The 21,607-nt window shown below is 40.3% G+C and overlaps 1 protein-coding gene across 2 annotated transcripts in view; it reads right to left on the reverse strand.

Annotated features, from left to right (window-relative positions):
- RELN (reelin) overlaps positions 1 to 18,049 on the reverse strand; it is a 533,709-nt gene extending 515,660 nt beyond the window's left edge. For both annotated transcript variants that reach the window (XM_055283529.2, XM_055283528.2), the window contains exon 1: positions 17,489 to 18,049. In XM_055283529.2, coding sequence (XP_055139504.1) covers positions 17,489 to 17,714 — 226 coding nt within the window. In that variant the 5' untranslated portion in view covers positions 17,715 to 18,049. The remainder of the gene's footprint in view (positions 1 to 17,488) is intronic.
- Between the last annotated feature and the right edge of the window lie 3,558 nt (positions 18,050 to 21,607).

The raw sequence follows: 21,607 nt of genomic DNA on the forward strand, positions 1-21,607 counted from the left end.
GACTAAAAAGAATCATATCACCCAGCATTTAGTGTGTGTATGTAGACACTCTGCCTGACAAAATGAAAAGTGGTATTATCTTTTGGAGGACAATCTGACAGTAGGTATCAATAGCTGTAGCGTTATTAATAAATTTTGAACTGGAACTTTCAGTTCTAGGAATGGATACTGTGAAAGTATTTGAGCATCACTGAATAAATAATAAACATAAACTTTAAAAAAATCTTGGCCAGGCATGCTGGCTGATGCCTGTAATCCCAGCACTTTGGGAAGCTGAGGCGGAGGATCATTTGAGGTCAAGAGTTCAAGACTAGCCTGACAAACATGGTGAAACTCCCATCTCTAGTAAAACACAAAAATTAGCTGGGCGTGGTGGCCTGCCCCTGTAATCTCAGCTACTTGGGAGGCTGAGGCAGGAGAATCACTTGAACTCAGGAGGTGGAGGTTGCAGTGAGCCAAGATCACACCACTGTACTCCAGCCTGGGCGACAGAGCGAGACTCCCTCTCAAAAATAAGTAAATAGATAAAAATAAAACAATAAAAAAATCTCTGCAATGTTGTATGTATTATCTAAAACTTGAATATTAGAGGGAACTGAGTATGTTTGTGTGCATCCATACACTGTAATACTAAACAAAGTGTAGCTCTGTACTTACGGGCATGGAAAGATGCTGAACACATATAGCTGAGTGAGAAAAGCTGACTGCAGTAGGTATAGTTTGATTCCATTCATGTCTGCATGTATGTATGCCAATTAAAACACAGATTGCTTACAAGTAAGAGATTGGATTTAGAAACTAGTTTCCTCCCTTGCGCTGGAAGAACTTGGTCCTGAGAACCACATGAAAGAGGATTTCATTGGATCTCATAACTAAATATTCTAAATCTTCCCAAGAAATTCTAAAATATTTCTTAGAATTACAGAGTAAATAGGTGTGGATGGCACTGTCCCACTGAGAAGCACTGACAGGGATGGAATGCAGATGAAGTATGGGCAGAGCCCCATCACAATGACTGGTGTTGGCCATCTGACTTCTGTTTGGAATAGAGGGGCCATCATCCATTAAAGACTCCTAAAGTTTGACATTACTAGATTTAGGAAAATAGAATGCCATGATGAGATGCAGCATCACTGTCAGGCAGAGGCTTACAAGAAAGGATGAGATGAGAACTGAGAACAGCAGGAATCGCTTTAAAGCTAAATTAGAAAGAACAAGAAACCACACAGTTTACATTTCATATATGTTCCTTTTCTGGCTTATTAATATTTTCTTTCATAAAGAGATAGATGCGTCACACACTGCTAATGTATGTGGGCATGATTCTGTGTGTGTGTGTGTGTGTGTGTGCTACAAGATTAGATAGAAAAACTTTATGATTGACACCAAAAAAGAGGTACCATCAGCAAGAATGTATTCATGATGTCAGCAGTTACTGTGATCCAGTTGTTTCACAACAGAGAATATTAGAATCCCAAAAAGAATTCTGTGAAGAATTCCAGAATTTTGTTGAAAGAGCAAAGGTGCCCTGACGGTTTAAGTAAAGGCATCTGGCATTTGCACTCAACTGTCACAGCCAATAGCGATAATCCAACCCATTTGGTGCATGTGACAGCTTTTTCAAGAGCATTTCTAACAGTGGCTGGAACAAGGCAGTTAATGGCAGAAGTTACCGTAATAAGACAGAGTGTCTGTATGGTTCTAGGGGAACTCTTTGCTGTACAGGAAAAGAAACATAAGTGAGATAAGCCCAGTAACAATGCATGCAAGTTATTATAATCCACAATTTAAAATATAGCAAGATAAGAAAAATATTTATGTAAATATTTGCCTTGTCTATGATTAGGAAAAGACCCTCTCAGCACAAAAGCAATATAAGAAAACAAAAGAAACAAAAATGTATCTGTTTTCATAAATATATTAACACAATGTGCATACAAAAATTCATGAAAAAATAAAAATAAAACCACAACTTGGGGAAAAGAATTTTGCCAAAATTTAAAAGATGTACAAAAATATTGATCATAATGTTTATAAATTGAAAACAAAAGAAAAACACCTAAAATGTGAAATATTTATAGATTTTTAAGTTATGCTACAGCATACAGTAAAATATTGTGGAGCTATGAAAATCATGTTTTTGAAAAATGTTGCTATCAAGAGCACATAATGTTAAGATTAAAAAGATTATAATTCCTAAGACTATAAATAGATTAAATAAATATATTCCTTTTTAATCACAGGAAAAAAATAACAAAAAGTATGTCATAATAATAATAATACTCAGCCAGGTGTGGTGGCTCACGCCTATAATCCCAGCACTTTGGGACGCCAAGGCGGGTGGATCACCTGAGATTAGGAGTTCGAGACCAGCCTGGCCAACATGGTGAAACCCCATCTCTACTAAAAATACAAAAATTAGCCAGGCATGGTGGTGCATGCCTGTAATCCCAGCTACTCGGGAGGCTGAGGCACAAGAATTGCTTGAACCCAAAAGGTGGAGGTTGAGGTGAGCCGAGACGGTGCCACTGCACTCCAGCCTGGGCAACAGAGCGAGACTCCATCTCAAAAAGTAAATAAATAAATAGTACTTAACATTTTCTGTGACAGGCATCATGCTGTTTTTCATATGCAATAACTCACTGAAGATCCAAAACAACCCTGTGTGACAAGTACTATCATCACTATTTTTCAGACGAGGAAACCGAGACATAGAGAAGTGAGATCACTTGTCCAAGGCCACATGACTTCAAAGTGCAAAGCTTGGAAATGAACTCAGCCAGTCCATTTCCTGAGCCTGCAGGCTATCCACTACCACAAATCCCTGAGAGTTAAGTCATCTCTGGTTTCAAAGGCTCATAAATTAAAATATCTAAATATGTTATGGATAGAGTGGAATTTTATTTCTACCTTATCTATAAGATTTGAGCTATTCTCACTAACAAGTCCTGGAAACATTCATGTTAATTTCTATAAGTTTGGAGCCTCTGATCCTCTCAACTTATAGGATATCAATATATGTAATTTAATGAAGATGCAGAATTCTCAGCTGCTGTTCCCTTTGTATGTTCATCACTGTCCAAGTAAATTTCTCTTAGGAGACAAAATCTTTGGGGAAATTTGTCAAGTTTCCATTTTTGTGTGTTTTCTATAAGGTTATTACATATCTGTTGAGTATGGAGCCAAACGATTTTGGTTTCTGTCCTTCCCACTATTTATTCCTATTCAAATGAAAATTTAAATACAAACCAGCTACCCATTCATCAAGATTGTTTCAAATTTATTTATGGCGCAGCATAGAAAAGCTTCTGGGAATAACAACTTTAAATCTATTATAGTTTCTATTAATAATTGTAGTCACTGATTGCTATGAGAACTATTTTGGATATGCTAACATATAGTTAAAGTAAACTCATTCCAACAGACTGCTATAAATAGCTTTGCATATTCTCACAGAAGACATGAGAATTTTGTAAGTTTGAAGAGTGGGAATGTAGAAACATGGTTTTCAGATTTTCTTCTCAAACATTGTTATCATAGGTTCAAAGCCAAAATTTAGAAATTGTACTCAGAAACCCATCTTTATAGATGATCTTCTTGATTAATTATCTTGGCATTGCCACTTTCAGACAACAATTTTAACTATATCTCATATTAGACAGGGATCCCAAGTGCTATTCTTGCTCACTGATTAAATAAAAATGTTTATGCACCTGTTGTGTGCCAGGCATTGTTCTAGGCACTAGGAATAGAAGAAAAACAGGCAATAGAGGAGCAAGTAAAACCTGCTTTGATGAGGTTTTAAGGTATTTATACTGATAGAGCACAGAAAGGGAACAAGGTAAAACAGCAAAATACAGACAGGATGATAATAGCAATGAAGAAAAATATAGCACTCGAGGGGATATGGGTCCTGGGAAGAATGGTGCAGTTTTTATTTATTTATTTATTTATTTTTTGAGATGGAGTCTCGCTCTATCACCCAGGCTGGAGTACAGTGGCGCAATCTCCGCTTACTGCCAGCTCCGCCTCCCCGATTCACGCCATTCTCCTGCCTCAGCCTCCCAAGTAGCTGGGACTACAGGCGCCTGCCACCACAACCGGCTATTTTTTTTTTTTTTTTTGTATTTTTAGTAGAGACGTGTTAGCCAGGATGGTCTCGATCTCCTGACCTCATGATCTGCCCACCTCGGCCTCCCAAAGTGCTAGGATTACAGGGGTGAGCCACCGCACTCGGCCAGAATGGAGCAGTTTTAAATGGTGTGGTCAGGGAAGGCCTCATGGAGAAGATGACATTTGAGCATGGACCTGAATCAGGAAAGGACAGGCATACAAGGCCATCTAGGGAAAGGCATGCTAGACAAGAGAATAGCACTGCAAAGGTCCTGAGGTGGATCTGAGCTCCTGCTGTGTTTGAAGAACAAAAAAGAGGCCCTATGGTATCAGTGGAGGAGTAAGAGGTAAAATACTATGTCAGAAAAGTAACCAAAGAGGCAGGTGCTACAGGGTTTGAGAGGCCATGCTGAATATTTTATCTTTTTCTCAAAGACAGACTGGGAGCAACCACAGGTATAGCTAGAATGACTATAGAATTTACTATTCAGATTTTGTTATTTTTGTTGGTAAAATGCTGAACTGGATGGACACTGGGAAAACAGAGAAAGACCAGGGCTTTTACAGGCAAATGGGGGAAATATATGATGTCTTAGGTGTAGACCAGAGGAGTGGCATCGTCTTGGCTTTTAGCAGAGCACCCAGGCTGCTGTTTTCAGACTAGAATGAAAGTGAGCAAGCGTTAACGCAAAGAAAGTTGTAGGAGCCTGTTGTACTATCCAGGTGAGAAGTGGCTGTGGCAATGGCAAATTCTGGGTGTTTTTAAATGTAAAGCCAGCAGGACTTAGGAATGGAACTGATGTGAAGCATTAGAGATAAAAGATTTTGAGATTAAACAATTATAGGAACGGAGTTGGCCTTAACATAGCTGGAGAGACTACAGAAGAAGCTGCTTTAGGAGAGTCAGGGGAGGGGAAACAAGAATCTCCAGTAGCCATCCAAGTGGAGATACTGGGTGGGCAGTAAGACACAGAAGGCCTAAGACAGTCAGGGAGTCATTAGGCAGTCACCAGCATGAAGGTGACACTGAAAACATTAGAATGATCGACCTCCTGGCCTGAGCATGGTGGCTCACAATTGTAGTCCCAGCAATTCAGGAGGTCAAGATAGGCAAATTGATTGAGTCCAGGAGTTCAAGACCAGCCTGGGCAACACAGTAAGACCCCTATCTCTATAAAAAATACAAAAATGAGCAGGGTATGGTGGCACGTGCCTGTAATCCCAGCTACTCAGGAGGCTGAGGTTGGGAGGATCACTTGAGCCCAAGAGGCTTTGATATTCCCTCGCAGGTTGTTAAGTGTAAGATCTCTGGCAGTGCCGGGCATGGGAGCTCGCGCCTGTAATCCCAGCACTTTGGGAGGCTGAGGTGGGTGGATCATTTGAGGTCAGGAGTTCAAGATCAACCTGGCCAACATGGTGAAACCCCGTCTCTACTAAAAATACAAAAATTAGCTGGGCATGGTGGTGCGCACCTGTAATCCTAGCTACTTGGGAGGCTGAGGCAGAAAAATCACTTGAACCCAGGAGGTGGAGGTTGCAGTGAGCCGAGATCACACCACTGCACTCCAGCCTGGGTGACAGAGTGAGACTCTGTCTCAAAAAAAAAAAAAAAAAAAATCCCTGGCAGTCTGAAGTGAGGCAGAGCAGATACAATCCCAGAGTATCTGAGCTTCCCGTACGAGGATAGGTCACCTATACTGCAGTGTGCAACTTTCAGAAGAGAAGAAGGCATTTCCACAAAACTAAAAAAGCATAAGTCCCTTTTAGGCTAGATCTATATGTACAGTAAGAGGGCAATTCCACCCTACCCCTGCTAGGCCAATAATGCATGTGGTCCCAGGAACTTGAATCCAGTATTCAATGACACAAAATGAAAAGAAGTTGGAGAGGATTCATCCCAATTGTGAGGCCAGAAAAGCCTCCCCACTGGTTCCTACTACCATGACTCCTTTAGCAGTTCACTACTCCCTCCTCCTTGAGACACAAATCATTTCTACATCTCATGTTTGGATTTTCCTTCCATTCTGCAAGCTAACCCACCTCCTAGTAATAAATCCTTTTAGCCCAAGTTAGCCAGAGTTGGTTTCTGTTGCTGGCAAGCAGAGTGCCCTGACATACCTGCCACTCTCCAAAATGGTAGCTAATAAAATTTACACTTTTCCAAGTTGGGTCAATTTTCCAAGGTAAATACAAATAAAGGTTTAGAGACAAATACCATACCAGCAAAACAAAAGCTTAATACTCTAATAACCATCCTTAAATTCTGATTATAAATGTTTCTTTCACTAAGAAATATTTCTAAGGGGAAACATTCTTGTTACCCAATTAAAACATCTATTTGTCTTAATCAAAGAAATGAACATCTTTTTATTTGAGATTAAACATCTTGATAGTAAGTACATATTGTTATTAACTACAGTCACCATGTTGTATAATAGATCTCTTGAATATATTCTTCCTAATTGAAATTTTCTATCTTTTTCCTGACATCTCCCCACCCACCCCAATCCCTAGCCCCTGGCAACCACCATTCTATTCTCTACTTCTATGAGTTCAACTTTTTTTAGATTCCACATACAAGTGAAATCACGTGATATTTGTCTTTCTGTTCCCTGGCTCATTTCGCTTAATATAACGCCTTCCAGGTTCATCCACGTTGTCACAGATGAAAAGTTTCCTTCTTTTTTAGGCTGAATAGTATTCCATTAGTGGCTGCTTCTACAGGATGGCAAGGAAGCACACACCTTGTTCAATATTTCCTATTCTTACATGTTTGCAGAGCTTCTATATGGTTCTTCATTGTGTTGTAGAAAGAGTTAGGAATGACTGGTCTAGATGGTACAGGACAAACTTGTTCGGATGAGCAAAAATCACTAAGCAATACACGTCAAATCAATCATTATTTTAATAATTGAGATGAATCTGATCTCTAGAGCATTTGCATTTCATTTCAATGAATACAGATGGCTATCCCCTGGGTACTCATTAGTGATACCAATTCTGAACTCTTCATTTATTGGAGTTCTCTATGTTTAAAATATTTAGGAATTGACATGTCTGCCTCAGTTTCTGTTAACCGTCTGGCATAAACCACTTACATTTGAAATAAATATTCTAAAAGTTGTAATACCTGCATCAGGTGAAACCACGTTAGCCTCATGGCTTCCTACCCTCCCCATCCTGGAGGCTCACAGATTTGCACATCAGAGCTACAACTTAGCACAGCTCATCAGAGAATGTTACAGGGAGAAATGATCTGGTGTTTCAGGCTTGAGAAAAGAAAACATCTATATGTGGAACATCTCTACACTTTTTGGTGATGTTTGTATAAAGGCTCCTTTGAGTCATTCAAGTCCAATGAGGCAAATTTTTCTCTCCTAGTAAGAACATGAGCCCACCTTCAAACCCTCTGAGAACCTCTGTAGGTTCTGAATAGGAAGCTCTCAGCCTGAATCTCTCCTCGGCCCTTTTATTTAACTTCTACCAGGGGTCAGTGGATCCTGGTTCAGCTCTGACCGCAAACTTTGGAATAAACTATAATGGTGACAAATCAAGAAACATTCCTATACTACTGGAGAATGAGACAAGGGCAGACCCCACTTCTTATCACTAGACGTGACACATGCCTTGCCATCCCTCATGCTTCACTCCTAGCCTGGTTGCCATAAAGTCTAGAGCTGAGCTCTGCCCTCTGTGGCAGCAGGTGGACTACTTGGAGGCAAGGGCTGGAAAGGATGTTTAGCAGTTGCTCTCCTTTTTTTCTCATTCAGATTAACTCAACAGAAAGTGATTTTTGAAGATCTGATCCATGTATGAAAAATAACTCCACAAAGGCAAGTAAAAACAAATGTTATCCCGTTGGGTTTATATCACTGTAAGAGCAGAACTTTGAGCAGTGAACAGGTCAGACTGCATAAACTCAGTGGTCACTAAGGACTTCTACTGTGTGCCGCATCATTCAGTTTCACAGGCTGTGCCTGCAGACTAACAACATTTACTGGAATTTCCTAAAGAGAGGAATATACAATAGACAAACTTCAATAAATATCTTTTAAAATGTCCCTCCCCACCTACATTTTTCAATTCTCTTATATTCAAGTCCTACATAAGTTCTATTAGTGCGTGATAGAACACTTTTCTTCATTACTTAAAATTTTTTGGCCAGGCACGATGGCTCACACCTGTAATCCCAGCACTTTGGGACGCCGAGGCGGGCGGATCACCTGAGGTCGGGAGTGCGAGACCAACCTGACCAACATGGAGAAACCCTGTCTCTGCTAAAAATACAAAATTAGCTGGGTGTGGTGGCGCATGCCTATAATCCCAGCTACTCGGGAGGCTGAGGCAGGAGACTTGCTTGAATCAGGAGGCGGAGGTTTCATTGAGGCAAGATCATGCCATTGCACTCCAGCCTGGGCAACAAGAGCGAAACTCTGTCTCAAAAAAAAAAATTCTTAATAAAAATTATATTATCAAAATATTAAAAATAAATTTTAAAAATGTTGTAAATCGCTTTTTTGTATTTTTATGTGTCATTATACTTTGAAGGCATGTTAACTCTTTCAGGCCAACAGTATACTAGGTGATTGCTTTGTGCTTTACCTGGGAGACAAGGTCTGGTCAAAGAATTATGGACTTATGAGTACGAAATTCCAGCTTTGTTTAGCATAGATATCAGCTTTCTGGTTTGATTTTGTAATCTTTATTTTAAATAATGAAATTAGCTTTTACTTTTCTTTGTTTTCTCATTTTTAGATTAGTTTTATTACTTATTATTATTTTCCTTTTCTGAAATAACCACCATTTTGAAAAATAAATGTGTACTATCTAAAAGGATGGATTCTGGAGAACTACACAGCAGCTTTGCCATCTTGGGCAAAACACTAACCTCTCTGTGACTCAGTTTATGCATTCATAAAATGAGAATAATAGTACTTTCCTCATGAGAATTTTATGAAAATTACATGAATTAATATGTGTAAAGCATTTAGCTCAGTGCCTGGCACATAGTAAGTACTACTTTAGGGTTTGCTATTGTCACTGTCATAATTCATTCATTCAGGAGTCTTTGAGTTGCCTTTTTTTCAGGTAATATTAGTGCTTGAAATTGGAGTATAAATCCACTTTTTCTAAGAGCTTAGAACCAACCAATTTCCTCATATTCCTCCATCACACACACTGGACATATAACATTATTTGCAGGATGAGAATACAGGAAGTGTTTATGAAAGAAAAGGAAATGTGAAAAGAACTGGAACTATGATCATAACATATCTCAACATTCACAACAAAGGTGGCCCAAACAAAGAGATTACATGTTCCCGAAGGTAATACTCAGATGTCTGTTTCCTATGTCAACATGTAATAAGCAAAAGAAATGACAAACTTGGATATGGTCCTAGAGGCTGAGCCAGATGTGACAAACAAGGTTAAGGTTGGGGCAGAGCTCACATTCACAACCATGTCACACATCTAGGTATTTTAAATGTCAACAGGATTTACATATGGTGACACTGCATTTTAGAGAGATAGTGTCAGGAAATAAAGTTAGGTGAAGGAAACTAACAAGCAAAAATTATCAGTATATAATAAACTCCAGAAATTGAGGTCAGGCACAGGCTACCTTCTCAAAGCATAATTAGAAAGGCTAACACAAAATGCACTATCTTTGCCACCTGTAAAAGTAGCATACCTTAAGGGATATTTTGAAAATACATTGTCAAAAATTTCCTAGGAAACACCTCAGTTTTATCAAGGTTACCAAAAGCAACTCTATGAGAGGATCAGAGCAATTCAGAGCTTGAGACAGGAATTATGACTGACCTAAAAGCAAATGTTAACTGAGACATCTGTGTGTTTAGATGAAATACATATTAATTAGGATTGCATTCAGCTACAAGTAACAGAAACAACTTAATTTTTCTCACAATATAAGAATTCCCGTCATTATATCAGGGCTGGCATAGCTGCCTGAGGACATAAACGAGGACCCAGCTCCCTCTAAAGTTCTGTTCCACCATCATTGGCATGTGGCCATTATCCTCAAGGTCATATGATGATTGTATCATCTCCGAGCTAGAATAGGCAAGGTTAGGGCAAAAAGTAAGTGCCTGCTGAGTCTTTTATAAAATATTCTTTATCAGTTTTATAAGAGTCTTCCCAAAGACTCTGACTGGGTGCAGTGGCTCATGCCTGTTATCCTAGCATTTTGGGAGGCCAAGGCAGGTGGACCATCTGAGGTCAACAGTTGAAGACCAGGCTGGCTAACACGGCAAAACCCTGTCTCTCGTAAAAACACAAAAATTACCTGGTCTAGTGGTGCGCACCTGTAGTCCCAGCTATTCAGAAGGCTGAGGCACGAGAATCGCTTGAATCCAGGAGGTGGAGGTTACAGTGAGCCGAAAAGGTGTCACTGCACTCCAGCCTGGGCGACACTGAGACTCTGTCTCAATAATAACAATAAAAAGAACCTTCCCAAAGACCCTAATCAATAGATTTTCACTTCATATCGCTGAATTATACCGCCAATAAATGGCAGGGCAAGATATGAACGCGGGTCTATCTTCAGCATCCAGTTAAAAATACTCACCTCCATGGCTCCCTTGCAGCTCCATGTAATTCAGCGATATGAAGAAATTCTATGGGAGGACCACAGCAATTCAGAGCTTGATACAAGAATTATGACCGACCTAAATAGTTGATAATAAATGTACTGATTTTTTTTCATATTACTATCAGTAAGAAGAGAAAAAAGGTGTAGAGATGGCAACGGGGGAAATCTGAAGGGAAGAAAGTGAAAGAATTTAAAAAGAAAAGGAACAAAGTTGTGAAGCAGAAAGGAGAAAGGAAGAGGAGAGGGAAAGCAAGGACCATGGCATGGAGTCAAAGGAAGCAAAGGAGGAAAGACAAAGATAAAATTTAGAGGGAGGAAGAGAAGATGAGATACAGTGGGAAGGAGAGGAGAAAGGCAGAGAGAGATGACTAAGGTGACCGTAGCACTTATGGTCTACTGTCACTCCTTTTCAGGTCACTTGGTTTGTGGGCACCAGTGGACATCAATAATCGGTGCTATCTATAACATGTCACCTTTCCTATCATGTAAGAGTATTTTAATCAATAATTTTCTTTTTAAATGGGGTCTCACTTTGTTGCTCAGGCTGATCTTGAAATCCTGGGCTCAAGTGATCCTCCTGCCTCAGTCTCCAAAGTAGCCAGGATCACAAGCATGTGCCACTGTGCCTAGCTATAATAAAATTTTATTTTGTTTTCAACATAAAGTTTTATTTTTTTAAGGAAAGCTAATTCAGCATTAAAGGATAACCTGCATTTTAAACATTTACTTTGAAAACTCAGAACGCCTATAACTATTTCTTAGTGGGATTCAATGCTATCTAATTATCTTAGCTTTGTTTTTTATTTTGAGTGATTTAGGGCTGCCTTATACCACAAATCAACATTTCTACATCTGTACTAATCCCCCTGCCACACACACATCCTCAAATACATTTGCTATAATTGGTTCTTAGGATAGAATAAAAAAGAAAAAAATAGGTGTAGTTTTAGAGAAGCAGACATTTTTAAAATAATTGGCTAACCTATAGGCACAGCATTCAACCCCTCAGAAGCTCTGCCTTCAATGAGATGGGCATGGCAGGTGACTGTGGTGAAAATTACTCTCTGAGCCACACAACTGACACCAAAGTGAGATCATATCATTTCATGCGGAATGTCCTGAGAGCCAATAATTTTTTAAAGCTACACAATTCCTGCGTTTGAACAGTCATTATGAGATACTCATATTTGAAAATTCAATTCAAATATCTGAAATAGTGCTTTTAAAACGCTTTTGCTTAAAGTTGATGAGACTGAAATGCCATAGAGTTCAGTTATTTTTAAAATGACTCTAAAATCAGGTAAAGAGGGTGGATTAATCACCCCAATGTTTTTGAAATGAAAATATTTAGATAAGTCAATTTCCCTTTTAACGTGTGTTAAGTCATTACTCAGGCATAGCCTAAACCACCTCTCTCTGTCCATAGTGAACCTGCCCATTCCATCCTAATGCACTCCACCTTCCTTTTTTTCCTGAGTGTAGGGCTATCCAGTTTTTCTATTTCTATGTGACACAAAGAACTCCATATGTGCGTGTGTGTGTGTGTGTGTGTGTGTGTCTTTTAAAATGTAAATGTTCAAAAAGTACTGGTCACTCAATTTATTTATGCTTTTCAAATGTAAAGGTTATTTGAAATAAAGGGGTCATTGCATCAGCAACTATTTATGAAGACTAAAGACATAACAAGTTTCAAACTAGCACTTGAAATGATCAGAAAAACAATTATGGCTTAATATGCAACTAATCTTAAATAATTGATGGAGTAAGGCTTCTAGTTTATTCTATAAAGTTGACCAATTCCCAGGAGGTAAAAAAAAAAAAACAAAGATAGATTTTTAGATATTTTCTTTTGAATAAAACTAATCTATAAAAATTTGAAAGTCAAAAATGCTGACTTTAAAATCTTGGTAAAATATCACTCTTTTTAAAAATGGAAAGTCAAATTTATTGGAGTAAAACAGTTCTGTAAAAACTGTATTCATATTATTACAACGATACAACATTACCGTTTTATTAACATTTTCAATGCAAATAAAATTAATAGTTTGAAACAAAGATTCACACAAATTGGAAGGAAATATAATTAAATAACTCCTAGTAATGTAGGAATGAATGAAGTAGGAATTTCTGCCAAAATGAAATATTTTGAACTATAATCCTAAAGACTTGGTTTTTAGTTTAAAATTGGAATTGAAACTCACAGTGAATATAAATTACAGGAAGCAAGATTTATGATTTAAGAAACAATCTGAACCACATCAGTAAAATATGTATGAAATAAGTTGTAGAGAGTAAGATAATATGTGACAAGTAGAGCAAAATGCTCTAAAATGCCCAATTTTCATAGTCCTATATAAGCAGGACGCAGCTTCAGTTCACTTATAAATTGCATTGGACAAATGATTTTGAAAGTTTAAATACACTGATTCCAGAATCTGAGACATATGAAGGATAAATAACTGATCACCTGATCAGCAATGCAGTTACTTTAGCAATGGCAAATTACTTTATTTCAAATAATAAAAACATTCCTTTGAAAGGAATTAAATCTGGAATATATTTCTAAAAATTATGTCTGACATAAATATCATCTGGTATTTGAAAGGTCATTAAATTGCACTTCCTTTGAACAATAATTTTTAAATAGCAACCAGTTAATTTCAGAACACGGGTGTCTTTAACAGTAATACTGGAAATTGTCAAAATAAAGTGCCCTCAATACTTTATCCTGATTATACCTTTCTTTAAAGTAAATGTTTAGTTTTAGGAATAGAACATTGATTTTCCTGTCTGTCTCACAATGTAATTTTTTTAAAAAATGGGAGTAGATATACAGCATGAAAAAATTACCAATAGTGACGCCGCACTTACAAAATACAATAAAATCCCCCTTTTAAAACATCATGCCACATCACCAATTCAATTCTACTCAAGGCCAAATTTTTTTCTCTCAGTTGATATTTTAGAGCATACTTCTCATTGTTAATGGAACACTTCCCCCATCTTATGCTACCATAGTAACAGAAATTCTAGTCCATTCAGAAATTTAGGTACATTGTCTCACCAAAGCTCAAGTATTTTGGGCAGACTCATTTACTTAACGCTTGTCTTTCATGCACAATGTCTTCTTCTAATGGCTGACCTCTCCTTTTTGGTGGGGACTGAGTAAAGCCAACCTTGTGAGGCGCAGTTCCTTACTGACATGATTTCAGTGGCATCCAAGTCTTTCTATCCCCAAATCTATTATCTGGCTGTTCAGTGATGGTAAACTCACTTTAAGCAAAGAGGGGAAAGACATCTTTCCACGATTATAAGCAAAAATGTGGGAAAGTTTAATACTGACAAGTCACATTCACCATAAATTGATTGGGGGCAAGGGGAGGAGTGGCAAACAAAATGGATGGTAGATACCTGATGGCTGGGGGTGAGGAAAAGGAATGATCATGGGTGAGGAAAGGTGCAGACTTCAATCCAACCATCACACTTTTCACAATACTGCCTTTGTCCCTAGGAGAAGGTGCACTGATCACGGGGCATGGCTGGAAAAGAGAAGTGGCTACCTGACTAAACCATGTAGGTTCTTGTTTCCTAGTTCCCCATCATTTGCAACTTTCCACCAAAAAAAAAAAAAAAAATCCAGGTTTGGTGCCTGAAACGCACATTGCGGAAACTGACCATGTCTTAGGATTTGCGCGAAAGAAAAGGAAATTCTAGAAAAAAAAATGTTCTGACCCTGAGACCTTTCTAATTCAACATGATGTATATGAGACCTCTTTTTGCTGAGTTTCTACACTGTGGTATACTCATGGTTCATTGTGACTAATAATGCCCTTTCAAAAGAGTCATAGACAACATCATTTAAAAGATATACGAAGATGAGAAAGAGATACCAAATGACATTTAATTGAGAGATGAGAACACACCAGATGTAACCATGCACTATTTATAGAGTTGCCAGTACTGAAAATAGATGGATATACTACTTAATGTAAAAATCTGTGACAATTCTGTTAGACTCGAAAGCTCCAGATTTTTTAGTACTATATATTTTTTATTTTTGTTAAAGATATTCCATAGATATATTTAAATACGACACATACAGGGACCTATAATTGTGAACCACTTTTATTCTAGACTGGCAATTGCCGCCCCATTTTACATTCTGAGCTCTGCCACACACCCCAGTGTCAGAGGGCAGCTGACTGATCTACAGAAATGTTCTATGTTAGGTGCTATTGCGCACACCACCTCTATCTCAATGCATTCTTTCAGGTAAAAAAAAAAAAAAAAAAGTCACAACTATCAGCTCTACACCTAAACACGGTTCATTCAAATGGTGACTTCAATGTAAATCATAAATGTGACTGATTTTTTCTGATATAACTGTTACACTTTAAAGATCTAGAAGGTTAGAAATAAAGTCTCAAGCTAACATTTTACAGATTTCTTACAAGTTTAAGAAGACTTCTTGGCCAAAAGACCTTTCATTTTGGTCACATATCAAAATGGGCCAACCACAAAAATACATGAGATTAATTTTTCCTATTGGCAGTTCAATTCTTAGAGAAGCTGTGTGTGTGTGTGTATGTGTGTGTGTCTGAATTTTTTAAATTAATTTTCAAAAGCCTAAAAGGAAAAGAGACATACATAAGCATCACTTCATTTTTAAACATGTCTTCTACCTGTAGAACATTTTACAAAAACAAAAACAAACAAACAAACAAAACTCTTACTTTAAGGCCTATAGCTACAGCTAGTTCCAAAATCTAAATGTTTAATAAAATAGATAACAGAAATTTAAAATCTGACACAATTCTCAAAGCTTATAATAATTTGACCTTTCATAACTTACATAATACAATTTCTCTACCTTTTCTGGTGGTGGAAAAGAGGTGGAAATTGAGATTCTCCTCCGCAATGTCCAACTTGAAGTATTTACACTTTATTCTTACTCTATGTTATCCATTCCTTTTCAGACTTAGATATGTGATTATGGTGAGTCTTAAGGTGACTTGCATTTGCTAGTCAAGGGTGCAAGGGAGCAAAACTAAAGGGTGTATGATATTTTGGCGTTTTTAGTTAAGTTTTCGATATCGAGACCTTCCAAAGGATGTGGAAAACAGAAAAAATAATAACAAAGCGTTGTATCATCACATGGTCTTCCATCATAACCTGACAGTCACGCCTTTGAGAACAGCCTCGCTCACATACCCACCTTTCTCACTGAGAGATCATACCGGGCAAGAACTTTTGCTAAGAGTCGCACGGAGCAGCAGGCTGTCAATCAGGCTTTGGGTTAGGTCTGGCTGCCATCACAGTAGCTGCTCCTTCCACTTAAAGATTCTCATTACCTCAGAAAAGCACTAGATTGTTCTTGGGAAGAGGGGGTAGTAAGCACTTTTATCTAAAAAGGGACTAGTTACAGAACATTAATTTTCCAAAATTATTTCTAAAATTCCACCAAATTAAACTCCTGATTTATAGACAAGGCTGCCACCATGCCACAAGGAAGTTGTAAAAGCACTGTTTAAAACCTCTAGGAGACGTTTATTTGGGCTAAATGTTGTATAATAGATATCAAGTTTTTTTAAAAACAGAAAACTCTAAAGGATTCTTATAATTTTTAAATGCTTGTCTATCTTAAGTGCTAGCACCCCACAGATTATCTCCCGCCATGCCAATGATTGTTAGCCTATTAGAGATATAAACTATTAACAGGAGCCTTCTGGACAATGGTTTCTATTTGGTGGGGTATAAATATTTTGGGGTTGAAATTCTAATTAAATAGTGCCTGTCGCTGCTTAAAAGCTCCATAGACGTGAAATGTTCAGAAGTCCCAGAAGAAATACAGAAAAGAGACATTTTTTATTTTTCCACATACTCGATGTACTAGCTTAAAATACATGCACTACATAATATTATATTTCTTGGAGCTGAATTTTATTTCTTCTATGATGTTTATTTTTGATGCAGGGCTGCATAATGATTCCTTTTTAAAGATACCTCTAAATTATAAGGGATTCCAGCCTCTACCTGGAAATTAAAGCTGTGCAGATAAAATACAAAGTCATTAATAAACATCACAAAGATAATTCTAACAAGAAGCACCATGTAAAAGTAAGGCAGGAATCAGAAAAATCATCAATTACTGACATATTAAATCACATTTTCAAAAGAATAGGGAGCTGGAAGCAGCCGCTCCCTTTCAGGAGGGCTGTTTGACACTGAATGAAATGCCAGGGACTCCTGGCTGGTGAGCAGCGGGAACTTTGCGGGCGAGCGGCGCGGGGCAGTCACAGACCTAGGCGCTTCAATCTGCCACCAGCCTGCCCGCAAAGCCCAGCGACAGCCCCCAACGCCCCCCGGGGACCCATCTGGGGGTCCGGGAGCAGGACAAAGGTCTGAAATCCAAGTCCTAGGAGTAGAGAAACACAATGCGCAGGTTCAATTTAAAGTGCCTGCGGTAAGTACGGGGAGTGAGGAGGAAAGACACTGGCCCCCAAGAATTCTCAGGCATTTAGCACAAGCACCAGCTCGTTACCAGGAGATGCGTTCGGGGAGTGGGGACGTGGAGAATGAATCCCAACTCGCGACTCCATTCTCCACTAACTTTATTCTCGCTCCCTGGACCAAGCGCATCGCTGGAGCCAGGGTTGTCATGGTTCTTGTTTCCAAGGCCCCGTGGAAGAAGGAAAGAGATGAGAAAGGTGCGCTGGCGGGTGCACCCGGCGGCGGCGAGCGCGGAGGTGCTGTGGTACCTACCATGGTATTCTTGTCCCGGAACGTAGTAGGTGGGGTTGCCCGCAATGTGCAGGGAAATGAGCACCTCTCCCTGCTCCCCATCCCCTTCCAGCTCCCCGTGGTGGGTGCACAGGAAAAAGAAGGGCGAAAAGCGGGGGTAATAGCCCGCCGCCGCGCGCGCCCTCAGCGTCGCCCCCAGCAACAGCGCTAGGAGGAAAGTCTGCCGGGCCCAGCCACTGCGCTCCATGCCGCCGCCGCAGCCGCCGCGCGCCCTACGCACCGCTCGCTCATTCAGTTTTGGAGACGCCGGGACGGAGGAGCCACGCGGAGAGAAGGCGAGAAGAAGGCGGACGGGAGCTGAACGGGCTCGGGAGCGGGCCTGGGAGCCGGCCCCCGCCGAGAAGTTCCGCGGGAGACGGCAGCTCCCAAAGTTACTTTGGGCCGCGGGAGCGCGGGACCGGGGCTGCGGGCGCCGAGAGCGCGTCGTCCGCCGCCTCCGTGCGCCGCTGCCGCCTCTGCGCGACGCCCCTCGGCCAGGCCTGGGAAAGCGCCCGGCCCGCTCCACACCTTCTTAAAGCCCCGGGCGCCGCGTCCCCCCCGCCGCCGCCACACGTGTCCCGGCCGCTCCCCCGCCCCCGCGCGCCGCCCCGCCCGCCCCCCGCCCTCTCGGGCTGGCACGGCTGCACCTAGCGCTGCGAGGGGCGCACGCGTCCCCGGAGTCCCCAGACAGCGCCCGGTTCGCACCCGGGAGGACAGGGAGGGGCGCGCGCCGGGGAGCGGTACGGGGACGCTGTCGAGGACCGCTGAGCCCGCGACTCTCCTGCGAGGGACGTCAAAGCCCCGTAGAGGGCACCTCTCGCCCAGCTGTTTGAAGGGGAAGGCCAGCCCCTTTGGCCGTCAGTGTGCCCTGTTTTTCCTGGGAGGATGCGTGAGGGAAAGAGAGGGGCGGCAGGGACGGCCGCTGGCGCCTGTTTCTTTGTTTGCGCCGGCTGCGTCCCGCGCCCCTGGGGGCTCGCAGCCTGGCAGTCCGGGCGGCCCGCACTCGTTCTGGGAATCCGCCCGAGGCCGCGAACCGCTGGGGCCCTCGCGCTTCCTTCCCACCCAGGCCTCCTGTCCCTCCCGCCGTCCCCGCCCGGCCCCTCGCGGCAGCGACAGAGCCTCATCTGTAGCGGATTTTAAAATGAGATTGAGCGAAAGTGGAATTGGCAGCCTCGAGTGGTGCCTGGAAATGGTGATTTGTGCTGCTCGGTTGTGGGGAATTGTGAGGCAGGAAGGGCTGGCGGAGCTAAGATCCGACAGGGGCTCTTCGCTGGACTGTTCCGTTATTCATTGCTACTGGGCTCTTCAGGCGGAGATGGGTGTCGTAATTTTTTAAATCAGTGTTTATTTCCTTTAAATGTCGGTTATGACCAATGGCCCTGAAATCGGGGGAGGGAAAAACGTTCAGGGGAGATGCTGGCAGCGGTGATTGAAGCCGGTGGTAATGAGCGGCTGCACATGAACTGCAGGGAAGTGAAATAATCCATAAGCGCGTTTTTAACCGAGGACGGCTGGCAGGAGCCCTGCGGCATCCGGAGATGGGGGAGCGGGGTTGCCAGCTTTTAATGCCTCTCCCCACCCATCCTTGGCTTGCCACCAAGCCAGATAAACCCGCACGTACAGAAATGAGTAGATTATAAAATTGGAAGGGATGCTGCCTTTGCCTGCATTTGTGGGGCGAGGGGCAGTGAAAATCAGGGTCCAAGGGGAGACCTCTGTAATCACTTCCTTGCAAAAGGAAGAAATTGTTTTTCTTCCTCTTACTGAGACCGAATGACAGGCAGAAAGGGCCCATTTCTAGCTGGCTTCTTGTTTCTCTTACTTCAAAATCCCCAGAGGCTTAACTGCCATATAAATAATATACAATGTATACATATATGTATGTGTATATATATATGATGTAACAATTGCTACACTGTAGCTCTGCGGGGTGCAGGCTATGGGGCTAGACGTACTTTACCTTTTTAATCCTAACACCAACTGGAGAGGCAAAAAATATCCCTATTTCACAAGGGAGGAGGCACTCAGAAATGTTGATAACTTGCCCAAAGTCAGTGACAAAGCCTGGATGCAGGGCAGACTGGCTGGCCTCAGAGGCTCTTGTCCTGCACTGCCCTGCCACAGTCGACAGCCCTAGCTGGAGCAGGTAGTGTTGCCCCAAACAATTAGGAGATACTCGCCCACAGCTAACAAGGCTGTTACTGCCTTCCTGTCCAGTTATGTGAATATAGTCAAAGACAAAATTAATCACTTGGAGAAATAATCCAAAACTATTTAATGTTTTTGGCTTACACTTTTAAAATGTTTAGTTACTATGCACTGAGCACCGTCCTAAGTACTAGACATACTAACTCCCTTATTCCTCATAACAATACTATGGGAAAAGTACCATTAATAGCTTCATTTTACTATGATGAAACAGCACAGGGAGGTTAAGTAACTTGTCCAAGGTCACACAGCTAGTGAGAGCTGTGACTTGAACCCAGGCAGTCTGATTCTGACACTTTAACCACTGCAAATCGCCTCTAAAGAATGCATGTTGGTGTTGTTAGAGGGATGGGGGGATAATTATTCTTTATCCAGTGTCAGAATACCTCATTTAATCCTTATATTAGCCTGCAAAGTAGGTATAATTATCTTCATTTTTAAAGAGACGAAAGTTGAGATTCATAGAAGTTAAAGGAGCTTGGGATCAAGTATGGTCATGCTTGATGCCAAGGTTGCTGCTTAAATAAACTGTCTTTAGTAAGCGCTGACACTTGGTCCAGGACATGATTGGAACTTAATTCATATAAGGTCCTCAATTCCCAGGAAGTCCCCTTCTTTCCATTGTGTAGTGCACTCTCAGAGAAATATTCTTTCTCATATCTCTCAACATGGCTTTCTTAACATTCAATTTATGTGACCAAGTTTATTTTTCAATCTTCCCCTTTATTGTGCTTCCTTAATTTTTACCACTTTGCTTTGTTATTACATTTGAATAACTTTTATATTCTTAGCCATGAAGCAAGCTCATATTTCTGGCTACAGCCCTGCAGTTGTTCAATAACAGACACAAAGACTGTTTAAATAATGTCCTGAGTGGTGTTGAGCTGGTCAAGAGGGGAGTAGATGTTGGTACACTCCAGTCTGCAGTCCTTAGGACTAACATGAATACCTTGTAGAGGCTCAAGTTCATATTTGTTTCATCTCTGACACTTTTTTTGGTTAGGCCAGTTCAACTAGTCATCATTAAAAACTTTTAAATAACCTTTAGAAAATCAGAAAAATACATAAGTCATATATAAAATCCATTGAACTGAGAGTAGCATCTTCTTAGTGAGCAACTTACTTGAAATCACACAATAAGGTGGAAACCCAGGTTAGATAGCAAAACTTCCTGTTTCCCAATTTGTTTGCTAACCCTTACACCTCGTTTCTATTTAGTGAGCCATAATAAGTATCTCCAAAAATATTTGGTCTGCAAAATCCAAAAACCTTCTGAACTAATAGAAAAATAGAGAAGTGCTTTTCCAGAAAAAATGGTTTACATAAAAAACATCTGCAAAAAATAAAAAGTGATGTCAGGTGAAAATGAATAGGCTTGTGGGAAAGGGAGTTTGAAATGGGATGAGATTTATTTTTAATTAAAAGAGTTTTGAAATAGTAATTAGTCTACCAAAAGAATTAAACTAAGTATTCTTAGAAGATAAATCCACTTCTTCTTGATAAGTGGAAATTATTGCCCAGTATTTGAATAATCATAACACGATCAGAATTAAATTCATATATATATATATTTGCTATGTGTGTGTATATATATATCTGCTATATCTCTCTATATATACATGTATATATATATACATATATCAGATACATAGCTTTTAAATTATTGGGAGGTGATTCATCCAAATGAAATACAAAGAAGACATTAAATTATATTTTAAGGTTACAAGAATTCACTCGTCTGCTTTCCATTGATATTTTTTGAGATGAAGCATTAAACATTTTGGTATATGAGGGAAAGTGAGTCACTATTCTTATTTACCATGTAAAAATCAAAGTTTATAAAATCAAAAAAATATGTAAATATAAATATGAAGAGGGTGAACAAACAAATCA

The sequence above is a fragment of the Symphalangus syndactylus genome, chromosome 6 (genome assembly GCF_028878055.3).
Source record: "Symphalangus syndactylus isolate Jambi chromosome 6, NHGRI_mSymSyn1-v2.1_pri, whole genome shotgun sequence".
Taxonomy (NCBI): Eukaryota; Metazoa; Chordata; class Mammalia; order Primates; family Hylobatidae; genus Symphalangus; species Symphalangus syndactylus.